Consider the following 13,214-nt stretch of genomic DNA (forward strand, 5'->3'; position numbering starts at 1 on the left):
CATTCAAACTAATGCACCACCTTTTTCTTTTATCTTTTTTTTTTTTTTTTAATTTCCACGGGCCAAACAATTTGGCTGATTTTGCAGGTGCAGCACATTTACTGGTTTTATGAATAATTGCAGTATGGTTGATGTTTGACAGTGCCTGAGCTAACTGTCCAAACTGGTCTTAAATGAATGCTCAGATGAGAAGCTGAAGATGTTTTAGTTTTCTTTTTTCCTCAGAAACAAATCCTTCATTAATAGGGTTTTTTGTTTTGTATCTCACTTCTAAAATGCACACACTGATTTCAGAATATTTTGTGGTGAGGGAAATTGTAAAAGCTTTTTTTGTTTCTGTACTGTTTCAAATGCTGACATTATTGAAGGTTTATATTGAATGTTTATTACTTCTTGATTTCTTTTTTTTTCTGGCATATATGTTAGATACATCTTCTTCCTGAATTTACTGGCAAGTTTGAGCTCAGACACTCATATAGTTAACTTTTCCACACATTATAATTCTATGTCAGAGTGCAGGTCAGTAGAAAACGTGATAATTCTCACCTTGGTGCAGGCTTTAGCATTTTAAGATCTGATATTCTATATTTGGTTTTTTTTCTGAAGAGCATTATAGTGTTAATACTGCTTCCAGTAGGATGATGACACCTTACTGAACACCTGCGGTGACACCAACAGTCTAATGCATCATTTTTCATTAGCACTTAGGTGGTGGCCCAAGAATTTTTATTTTACAGGTGATGTTGACTAAGAACAGCAGCAGCAGCAGGCATTCATGTAGCACTAGAAGCAACACAGATAAACTGACAGTGTGTAGAAGCAGAATGTCAATAGGCCTTTTCTACACAGAGAGGAATAAGGACAAAGGAATATGCGCTGAGAAACATAAGGGCTATGTTTTCAGTGTCACATGACAGCTTTCCATCCTACATTGTCTCACAGCAAGCCTGGTGAGACACCAAATTGTTGCTGAATATTTGAGTACAGACTAAACCCTCAATACCTACAGTGACTAAGCTGCAAGCTGTTTTCTGCATTTGAAACATAGTAAGGGGTAATTTCTAGAAGTGACTGTGTCAAAACTTGCGCTGTTTAGAGGCAAAGGAGGCTGTTTGCCTCATACACTTCAATTCCCTATGGCCTGCTCTTTCTACTGCTGTGTTTTTTGTGACATGAGTGCTAGGAACTTGCTAGAAAGTGCTGGGAACTTGCCATTTGACTTGATAGATTAAACCAACTCCAGTGGAAATGTTCATTCTCCTGTTAGTCTTTTCCCTGAAGCTGAAGTGCTCACACATGAAGTTACAGACATGAATTTAAGCAGCTCTCCCTCATCCTTGCACAGCTGTTATTAGCTCTCTGCTTTGTTGTGTCATCTCGTTAACCTTCTAAAAGGACTCTGTTCTTCTGATGCAGGCACAAACTTGGCACAATAGGAGGTGTGCTCTGTCTGAGCTTGGAACAGAGACAGTTTGATCACAGAATCATGTTGATGTGTCTTGTGTCATTAACTTAGTCATCCTGCAATTTAACAAAGTTTTGGTTGTGTTTCAAGCTAAATCCTATGTGAGCACAGACTGCAGCAATATCCTACTGCCAGAGGATGAAGGTTGCATTTAGACGAAACAATAGATAAACATTGATTGTTGCAAATGGAAAGCATGCACACAAAGTGAATGGTCAGTGGGGGATTGGCAGGATTATGCACAGAAGCAAAAATAATCCGAAAGATCTCTAAAACTACCTCCTTCACAGAATTTACCTCTGCTCATTAAAACATCTGCCAGACCTAAAAAGCTCGCATTTCAGGCATGCTAGAGAGAAGCTAAGAACTTTTTTCTCCAAAATGTCTCTTCTTGTTGAGCTTCCACAATGAGTGGAGCATTCTGGACATTTTGATATCTCATCTAGAGGATGTATATAGAAAAATTCTCATGCAACTTCTGTATCCTGTCTGTAGAGTGTCTTTGTGGGTGCATTGTTCAGAGCTCAGAGAATTCTTAGTAATAACTACATGCCACCAGGTCTAAGGTTTGTGTGTTCTTCACACTTGTGATAAACACAGGATACTCTGCCTGGAACTGTAATTTTTTGAAGATAATCCATTTAAATTCTAGTATTGTTATCTGAAAAGCAAGTGCCTTTTGTGATAGGACAAGAGATAACGGTTTTAAACAAAAAGAGAGTGAATTCAGACTAACTATCAGAAGGATGCTTTTTGTGTTGAGGTGAAACACTGACGGAGGTTGGTAGATGCTCATGCCTGGAAACAGTCAAGGTCAAGTAGAACGGGGTTCTGAGCAACTTGATATAGTTCATGTCCCTTGAATTGCAGGGGGTTTGAACTACATGACCTTGAAAGATCCCTTCCAGCACAAACTATCCATGATCCTATGATGTAGATTCAATTGGATTCAGTTATAGTACTGAAAAACTCGAGATGAAATCAAATTTAACAAGAACATTTATTTATTAACAATAAAACATAAATAATGTAAAGTTGGAATTCTTGATAGAATGGTAAAAATCATGAGTGCATGAGCTTTTCAGACTGAAATCTCCACTTCAGATACTTGCCAGAAATCTGTGAATTTGTATAATTCATAGCACTTATTGTTTTGTTGTCTTTTCTTCTGTCTGCCTGATTAATGTCTTTCTTTTCAAATGCTTTTTTCCTTTTTCTCAGGAAACATGAATTTAAACAGGATTGGCATGGATTGTATTGTCTGTGTGGGTGTAGTATTCGCTTTTAAAACTCCCAAATTACAAAAAAGAAAAGGGGCAGGGGAGATTGTCAGAACCTGTTCAAGGCTAATGATGGATCTTTTCCTGGAGGGGAAGGACTGGTATTTATAGCCCAGCGCTCAGAGGGATGGAGACAAAGCAGTTTGTGTTGCATTAGTGTTTCTATCAGGAGGCTACAGTTCTAGCCTATAGCAAGTCACCAAAATAATTCCAAGACTGGTAACACATTTTACAGACTATCTTTTCTGGACTAGATAAACAGAAGAGGTTAGCAAAATGACTTTCAAGAACCTAAAGTATTAAAGTTATGTTCAGAGATATTTCAGGATCATTTTAAGACCAGACTTTAGTCTTCAGTAAAGTCTTTGAGGTGAGGCTAAACTTTATAACTTGCTAATGTGTTTGGTAGTATTTGAAATCAATTAATATGTATGATTTTTTTGTAATGTTGTTTAAATTTTGTACATTGTTACTTTTATTACTAGAATATGAATTCTAGAAGGTATTCAAGTTTCACTGCACTTTTGGCTAAAGTTATAGCCTTGATTTGTGTTATTTGGCCATGGAAGGCCAAACTTAGATACTTATTCAGCAAATATGAAAGGAAATTGTAAAGTATGTAATATGCATCTCATCAAATAAATTAGTCTTGAGTTATAATTTGCTAAAATTATAGATACTACAAGGGAGGTGTATACTGAATTGCAGCACATTTTTTTCCACATTCTCAAATAATGTCAATATCATTATTATTTGAGCAAGAGGAATAGAATGATTTAATATTATTAATTAGAGGATACTTGAAAACAGTCTTATCCTGTTGGATCATTCTTCTGTTTGAATGGTATTATTTCATCTTTATGATGCATAAAATAATTCAGCTTGAGTGATGGCTTTTCCAAACTTAAATCTCGATTATATAAATTAGTATGGTACTTTGTTTTATGCTGGTTTAATAGGATGTATTTTTTTACTCATTACTAATTCACCTGTACTGCATTAGTTCACAGAAAGAACTTTGGTACTGTGGCTAGCATTTCATTCTGACTGATTCCTTTCTCTTCCAGACTGAATTATGCAGGTTTGCAGAATTTTCTATAATTCTTATGCTAACACTCATCATTGTGGTATAGAATATCTTCCTGTAACATTCATTTTAAAAACAAAGCTGTGTACCAAATCCTTCTGATTAGTGTTGTGCCACAGGTTTCAGTTGTGATTTTCAATAGGCTGTATCCTACAATCCGTAGTCAAAATCTCATCAGAGAATAGATAGAAAATGAAAGTGAATTAAGTATTGTATATTCATCTTAATTTTTATGTATATTAACTGTACAGCTTTTATAGGATACAATGTAATTTTTTTCCTTTTATCTAGTTACAGTTAAAAAGAAATATTAAATAAGTTTGAATTTTTAGCCTTTATAGGAGTGTTATTATAGAATGCATTCATTTAGCTGAGTATTTTATGCCAGATTTATTGCAGTATGGAAGAGTTTTGTTACATATTGAGGAATTCAAATTTGTGAAAAGAGAACAGCCACACAGTAAGTTGACTCAATGCATGCTGTAATGATAACATAGTTGTCTGAGACCCCTATTTCTCTGTCACAGGTGTCTAATCAAGGATTTTGAGAAGCGCCCTTCAGTCACCCATCTTTTGGAACATCCGTTTATTAAACAAGTACACGGTAAAGATATGTCTTTACAAAAACAGCTGGCTGAGCTCATCCAAGAACAACAGCAGCTGGGCTCCACAGCCAAAATAAGGTACTGTACAAGGTACTGTATGTAGCAGCATCTATGCTACAGCCCTCCTTCCCCACACTTATACTGGAATCACAAATTGAAACTTTGAATGTGACTTTTACTGTTTCAAATGATCATATTAATGTGTCGAATGCCAGTACTATTAGCAACAAGTGCTGTTTGCCAGGTGAATGTAAGAATTGTGTTGTCCCTTTGATACTTTTTGAAGCTACTTTGATCAGCCATAATGCAACTTTCTTTGCCTTTCTTTCCCCACTGAACTCTGTTCTATACTTGTTCTCATTTCGCTCAATCGGAAGGGCATTGATAATTCCAGAATGTTCTGATTTGTGGAAATAAATGTTGGCACAAAACATTGTATCATACTTTGTTAACAGATCTTTAAAAATACAACTGTGAGCATTCAAATGACTACTAGAAAAAGTTAAGAACAGAAAATTTTGAAGTTTGCTGTTTGATTAAATCCTATTAGTAAGAAGGCTGTTCAGTACTGAAAGTAGTTGTTTTGCCTATAGTTTAATAGTAACTTCTATTTTTTCATTCAGCCTGGTAATTAATTTTAAACTGTGCTTAAAAAGCAGTGCATGTTTATCAGCAGAAGTGGCATCTTTTGGGGCTGACTGTAAATGTGTCTTAGTTTAGTTGTTGTCCAGAGGGTGGCAGAATTTCACTGTTTCAAAAGAGAATTAAATGCTAATGAACATACTGTCCCAAGCCTAGCAATCATTCTGTAATGTGAAATACTAGAGGTTAGATAAGCTCTGGCCCATTATTATAAATAACCACCTTCTAATGTTGATGAAGTAAATTAGATGTTATGATTCAGAAGTCACAAACATGTATATACTTGCATGCCATAAATCTCTGTAGCTGAAATGCTAAAGGCCCAAACAAGAGTATACAAGTTAAAATAAGGAAATGGCTGTTAAGTGTAGTTTCAAAGTGAAGATGACTTGTGTGGGTGGTGAATTTTTGTTTGTTTGGTTTTGTAGGGTGTGTGTGTGTTTGTTCTTGTCGGTTTCTTTGTTTGTTTTCTGGGAAAACATACCTGGAAATGCTCACTGTGGTGGGAGTTATGCCAGCATTACAGTAGAAGTTACTACTTTATCCAGTTTCCTAAGATTCCTTCCCCATATAACACCTCACAGATCACATTGCCGACAGCTATGGCATGACTGGCCCAAGAGGTATAACAATTTTTCCAGCTGTTGACCTGATTGCACATATAGACAGAGTGAAATGATGCTAAGAGGAGCTCTGAAATGGATTTGTCATGGTATTCCAATACATTCTTCTGGGATTGAGCTCCATAATGTGGAGTGACAAAGAACCAAGACCACAACAGCATTTCTTTCCTCAAGCCTTTTTATGTATTAACTGGGTATGCTGTGACAGACAAGCTACTGCACCTTAGACATGACTGGACTGTGAGAAGGATTTTGCTTCCCAGCACTCTAGTATGAATCAGTGCTCATTTAAGGGAGTTTGACTCCTTGTCTGTCCTGTCACTGCCTAGCCCAGCTTAAATATTTTATTTTAGAACAAAAATATTTCTGATTGTTTTAGCATTATACTATGGTATCCTTACTTCTTCTGTGAAGCACCAGCCCACTGTGATTGGGGTTGAGAGCATGCTCAGTGAGGACAAAAATCTACTTATTGTGTACCTCTGAAACCTACAACTTATTGTTCATTATGATATTCTAAAGATTTTAAGTTTGATCAAATTGGTACAAATTTAATGAGATAGTGAAAGTGCATCCCTGCAAAATATTGTCTGTGGGCCAGACAGTTATTACAAAAAAAACAACCACTAACAGCATCTAATTATAATTTTCCCAAGAGTATTGACATAGCCTCATAACAGTAAAAAACTTGGCTCTATTATAGGGATATTGTACCCTCTAGAAAAATTTTTACCCATTAAAAGCCTTTAAAACCTCTGTAATGCATCTACAACATAATTTTCAATACAAAATTTGACATGCAGAAGAACATGGTATTTTTACAATACCAGATGGTATTATAAAAAATTTACTGGCATTTATTTGTAATGATCTGTAGAAGTCATCTGAATGTATAGTCACCACTTCAAAGTAAATATGGCCAGTTGAAATCCTTGTTAGGTAAAACTTCTCTGTTGCAACATTGAATACAGTGCATGTTTTTTCTGTTTATTGATGTGCCCATGACAGGCACAATGAGATGTACATTAACTTCCTGGTGTTCAGAAATAAAGAAAAATAGACTCTCATTTTTAGGAGTAGAGCAACAGTACAAAACAATCATTTAAAAGATAAGTAAAAGAAAATGTTCTCAAGAGCAGAGGCTGAACATTTCCAGAGACTGGTAAATCATCAGTATAGTTGTGTTAACAGCAGTTCTTCTTTGAGGGACCTCAGGGAGTCACTGGTGATGACAGCTGATCAGGAGGTGTTTTGTCTCATATGAAAATCTTCCAGGATGGTGCTTTGGATTTGTGTCTTTTGATTCTGTACTGACTCAGCGCCTGTAGGGTTTTAAATAGGATTCTCCTTCCAGTGGAGCCATGCCAGTTTTGCCTATTTTGGTACATCACTTCAGGTCATAGTGCCTGAGAGCAAGCCTGCAGACTTGAAAGTTGCTACTAACCACTTTGAGCCTGTGAAGGACAGACATGGAGAGCTGACCTAGCAGTGCACTGCTAGTGAATAGGAGAGAACTGGCTTCTTTCATTTTCCCTCAACTCCCAGGAAGAAACTCATGATGCTGTTTTTATTGCAGCTTCAGGGATTGTCAAAAACCTCCTGATCTTGAACTTCTACAGTGAGAGAAAAAAACTAAGCCAGCAGAAACACAGATAACTTTCTACTCTGGTAGTGATTGCAGAGAGGTGCCTCAGGCAATACAGCTGAAGTGAAGGAGGGAAAGTTTCCCATGGCCAGAAATAAGCAGGAGAGTAGTAGAAAGAAAGAAAGAAACAGGCTAGCCCCTTTTGGTAGGATCTGGGTTAGCCTCTGGAGTCACAGACTGAAGCACACCTTATTTTAGTTTCTTTCATTCATTTTTCATTCTTCTTTAGTCAGCTTTGTGTGCAGTATACCTAGGTTTAGTTTCAGTACATTTCTTCAGACCTCTGAACTGAAGGGGTTCTTTATTGACCTTGAGCTCAAAGAAGTCTGTTAACACACATTTGTTGCTATCATCAGTTTGGTGCTGATGAACATACTGTTGTTACTTTTCCATCAAGCAACTTACTAGAGAATTTTATATTCTGATTTCCTTTAGGTTAAAAATTATTAACGAAAATGTTTATGCTGGTGAAAGACCACTTTTAAAATTAAAAATAACGTTAACAATTCATCCTGCCTTTTTATTGAAAATTATACTCTTTGAAACTACTCTTTATGTTTTTCCCTAAATTATTTTCATAGGTGAAGTGCAGATATCTTCAATCCTTATGCAAATAGTTGTTTTAAGAAAACCCATCCAGAATAACCCTTTTTTACACATTTGTAATGAGGAAGAAGATTCTTTTTTTCATCTGTTGGCATCTTTTACATTGAAATTCTGTGTTTTGGCATTTCAGCATTAGCTCTCTACTCTTGCGTTGCATGTGTCTTATACTCTTGTGAGGAAGAACTTGGTGAGAAAGTCTAATGTCACAAGTGTATAAAGATGAGCTCTGGGTATTATCTTTCTTATCCATATACCTTTTATAAGCTATCAGTTAACCGTGTTTGTTTTCTAACAATACCAAAGCATAATTGCTAATTAGCATCAATGAACTTTCCATTAACAGCTTTGACATAGTAACAACTATATGAAGTTTAATTCTAAGAAATTTATTCAGTGTTAAGTAGTCCACTAGTTCTATTTTTATAAACGTTCTTCAATCCCTGAAAAATAAAGGTTAGTACATCAGAACATTGCTTCACATGTATTCATTCTAGCCATGCTGAATTTTTCTTCCCCATCTATTCTAAATTCAAACAGAAAATTCCTTTTTAGCACATGGATACTGATTTCTAGGTCATCTTGGGAGTCACAGCAGTCTTATTCCTATCAATATGTAGCTGTCTCTGGGCAGGAAGCATTTCTTAAAATCACAGGGTCTCACTCAGTTTTTTCCTATTTTTCCTTCTTTTTTTTTTTTTTTTTTTTTTTACTTTCCCACTTCTTTATTCGCACAAATACTGTAAGATGGTTGTTCACATAGTGTCCTTATGCATAGTAACATTGTGAGAACAAGAAATACCATTCATTCCTAAAGACTAGTGCCTCATCTAGCATAAAATTGGAGAACAGAGGAAAAGAGACGGAATCTACGTTACAGCAAGGTGTGCCAACAGAACAAACAAACATTTGTCAGGAATTATAAGCAGAACTATAAAAATGTTTTTATTTCAAAAATAATAATTGAATGTTGATAGCTTCAGTGTGTCTGAGTATGATTAATAATGTATTCTCTAAGTAAAAAAGGATGCACAAATCAATCTTACCAAAAACTTGCTATATTTCAGGGATAGGTTCCTCAAGGTGAAGATTCATTCGATTGCTTGTCATTAAAATACCAAGAATGTTTAGGCACCTCCTGAATTTAATACAAAAATATAGTAGAGATTGTGTTCTGTTCCTCATTCTCACTCTGATTTGCTATGTAATATCTGTTCTATCACTTGCCCTCAATATTTCTCTGTTCCTTTCACTCATGAAATGGCTATTAATAGTTTTACTTAATATATTATACCTATGAAAAAGAGATTGCAGATTGCTGAGGCAAGAATCTTGTTCTGTAAAGCCTTACTGTACTGTACTGTTAGTTTGCTGTAAACCTGTAATGAAGAGAAACATGTACAATGCCTGGGGCTCTAGCCATTTTTATTTTCATTCTTCCTGCACTAGAGCCTGGGGAACACTTTGGGAAGGCTCTAGGCAAAGATATGTTACAAATTATGGCTATTATTAATTCTCGTTTAACAGTAAACATTTTCTTTGTGGAGATTATATTTTTGTTAAATGATGTTTGAGTGTGTTTGATAATCCATTAAGGGAGGTTATGAGAGAGCTGCTCACTTTCCAAATACACCTTTTGATCTCTTGAACTTATTAGTGTGGTTGGTTGCTTTTTTGATTCATAGTAGAAGAGATTCCAACATACAGGCTGATAACCAGCCTGCTTTAGGAGAAAGTCAAAAGAGATTTAGTGTGTTTCCTAATACTGCTAAATTTTAAATTACTCTTTGTGCTGCCTACACTGGCAAAATGCACTGCAAAAAGTGAGTATATTCTCTGGTGTTTATAAACATCAAATATTTTCCCCATATTTTTGTCCTTGTCAGGACTTTATCTCAAGCTGGCAAAGCCAGCAGCTGCTTCAGAAAAAGTTGAAAAACAGATGTAAAAACTTTCAAAGCCTTTTAAGCTAGGAATTGTACTAAGTCCATAGATAATGTTTCAAAATATAACAGAGCTTGTCATGCAGACATTTAAAAGGGAAACTCATTTGGAACCCTGGTATTCTGTCTATTGTCCCAGATCTTCCTTGCATAGATTATGATGATAAAATCTCGTGTCCTTTAGGAAAACTTTATTTAAAAAAAAGTAAATTTTCCATTTTATTCCATTAAAAAAAAAAATACTTCATGGCTTGTGAGTAAACTACTGGAAAACTGTAGAATTTTAAATCTTTAACTGAAGGCCTTGAAAAGTACTGCCCATCAGCAAAAGGGAATGAAATTAAAATGTTCTGATTTTTTCTTCTCCCATTTGAATGTACCACAATTTAGACATTATCTACTTGTGCTCAGTCTTAAAATAACAGACTGCTCTATCCAGAATAATGCATAGGAGAAAATCTAAAAAAAAAATGTCATAATAGCACATGAGATGGAGAAATTAAAGTGTAGTAACAGATCTATTAGCTGCCTTTTTACTGTGGTGGGGAAGCAGAACATCAGAGAGGAAAATACCTGATTAAAAGCTTAGAACTGGAGACAGGGAAGAAGAGTTTTCACAGAATGCATTCTAAAAATATTGCTCTTGGTAATATTCTTTAAAGATGTCTTTCAAAATTTTAGATATTGTGGGTTTCTGTGTGTCTTTTGGCTGTTCCTTCAGAGGAGATAATGTGGAACACCTGTATGAACTGCAGTAGATAAATGTATATTAATTTTGAATTAATAAATATATTTGCTAATCACCAGTTGACATCTACATTTATTTAGTTAGCTCTGTCTATCAAATATCACTGGAGTTGAAGTTGAGAAAGAACAGTCTTCTGTATTTCCTCTATAACCTAATGTTATTAACCTAACTCCCAATGTAAAAGTTTTATAATGATTTGATGTTTGAAAGTTAAAGTTGATCAAGCATTGAATAGTTTGGGTTTTATGGTTCAAAGTGGCAGCTTCCCAGGTATCAGCAGGTTTGAAGAGGCCAGCTCCAGACATGGCTCATTCTTCTCTTGGATGTTTTCCTACAGAAGAAGTATCTTATGCTCATGTCTGTAAATAGACTTCTTCATAGGAATCAGAAAAATTCTACTAAACTCTGAGTTTGGTTTTTAAAAGAATGAAAAAGCTTCAACACTTGCATGAATATGATTTTAAGCAAGTTTAAGGTAGACTATTAATAAGGAGTTCAGATTACTGAACTTTGCGGGCTTGGATGATGCTGGGTCAGTGTGCTACTGCTGGTCACTATTTAGAAGTTTGTTTCTGTAATGGGGAACAGACACTTGTGAAACCTTACATTTTGAAGGATAAAAAGCAAATCTGCACATCAGTAAGAATCAAACTTGAAGAAGCCTGGGGAAAAAAATAGAAAATATTAAAAAAAAAAAAAAGAGCATTTAATAGTTTGAGAAGGGCAGGAATATTCAGGCTAACTCATCCGATAGAATGACAGTACCATGTCTTGGCAGCTTCCCCCTTCTCATGAACCAGCTGGATTACAGCAGCAGTCCATCCAAGGAAGTAATTCTTATTACCAGATATCAAGCTTCTCTGCCAGCTCACATTTAGATTTGAAAGCAATTAACAGCAAGGAACTTGATTGCATCCAGCCATTAATTTTCTTTGGACTCAGAAATAATAACAGAAACAGAACCAGAAATAGTTCTCCGATGCTATACACAATGTAATTTAAGGCAATTCTTCAGCCTTCTTCTTTATGAATATTAGGCAAATGAGTTTAAAACTCCTTTTTCTCCCTCTTAATATAATTTTTTAAAACTTAAAGCTCCTGTGGCCCCCAAAAGTGAGCCTGTTCTGAATATTGTGCATGTTTTTTTACTGGAGATTGTAAAATATATCTATATATCTGTAGCATTTATATTCTAATTAAGGCTGTGTCGGTGTCTCTATTATGACCTTGCTTCAACAAATTACTTCACGCTGAAATTTGATGTAAAGGAGCAAAATTAATCTTTGCAATGCATGGGAAATAGGCTGTGTATCTCTGTGTGGCAGTACCACACTTTCCCCTTTTTTCTTTCTCATTGTGTTGAGTATTTTTCTTGTCGATCTCAGGAATTAATTTTAAAATTGGCAATAATCTAAAGACCAAATACAGAAACCATTGTACCTTTGTGAATCCTAGAAACAAACAAACTGCAAAGATAAATGCTTAACTGCGCCAAGAGGCCAAAGTAAAGGCCACTTAGAAGGCTCTAAAGATGTTAGGGGTGGAGGAGAGATAGGTTAGAAAAGAAGCTTCCCAATGAAGGCAAAAATTCTTGGTCTGTGTTGCTTTGTTGCTTAGGTTGGACCTGCCAGCAAAATGACTTTTTGATCTAGACGGCAGTGTGGTCCATCTAGCTTTTCTTTCCCCATCCCTTGATAGCAGGATATAGGAGTGTATAGCTATTTACAGTGCACTCCTATCACTATAACTGGTTACTTTCTTTCAAACTGTACCTTTACCACCACTAGAACAAATGAATGCTTCCTGTCTTTTCATGAAATGGTTCTCTCAAGGGAGAAATGCTTCTTGCCTTTTGCTCCTCCTACAAAATCCAAGAAAACTGCCCCTTCCAGCTATTCCTGCCTGTAAAATGGTAACAGGGGGGTGCTTCAGAGCATAGAACAGGCAGTGCTCATCACTAGATTTCTGGAATCAGTCTAATGGTGCTCTTCAGGTCTCTTCTGACCCAAACCAACCTGTGATGCTATAAGAAAGTTAGGTACCTTGAGTGACTGGCCATTTGCTCTCTTTATGGCAGTTGTTTTGTTTTGTGAAGAGACTGCATCTTGCAGGGATTGTTTCTGAAAATTACTGGAAACTTAGGGACAATAACATAACATCTTTGATTTCCCTTTTGCTTAGAGTTTGAACTTTTTATATGTTGCCAGAAAGGAAGGGGAATTGAAAGAAATGGCTGACAATTCTACTGTTTATGCAGAAAATATACTGACAGTTATTTCTCCAATTAAGAGTGTTTCCTTCTGCTTTTTAAGAATTTGTAATATATGTTTTAAAAGCAGATTGTATGTCTAATGTAAAATTGTGGAAATAATTAAAGGTTACTGCCTGTATTTTTCCTTCCTACTCTGTCGATGCACTGGAGGACATAGGGTCAGTAGAAAACTGATGAGGCCAGCAGGAGATTTGAAGCTAATGTGATGTTATGCTCCTAATATCCTCTTAATCATGTACTTAGGAAAAGGAGTTAAGTGCTGGAAAATATTTGCACAAAGGTATATATGTTTTACTTACTT

General features: G+C 35.7%; 1 protein-coding gene across 7 annotated transcripts in view; it reads left to right on the top strand.

Moving 5' to 3' along the window:
• Positions 1 to 13,214, top strand: part of MYO3B (myosin IIIB) — a 197,044-nt gene that overhangs the window by 76,581 nt on the left and 107,249 nt on the right. For all 7 annotated transcript variants that reach the window (XM_085584410.1, XM_085584406.1, XM_085584405.1 and 4 more), the window contains one exon: positions 4,360 to 4,515. In XM_085584410.1, coding sequence (XP_085440536.1) covers positions 4,360 to 4,515 — 156 coding nt within the window. The remainder of the gene's footprint in view (positions 1 to 4,359; positions 4,516 to 13,214) is intronic.

The sequence above is a fragment of the Lonchura striata genome, chromosome 7 (genome assembly GCF_050655825.1).
Source record: "Lonchura striata isolate lonStrDom1 chromosome 7, ASM5065582v1, whole genome shotgun sequence".
Classification (NCBI taxonomy): domain Eukaryota; kingdom Metazoa; phylum Chordata; class Aves; order Passeriformes; family Estrildidae; genus Lonchura; species Lonchura striata.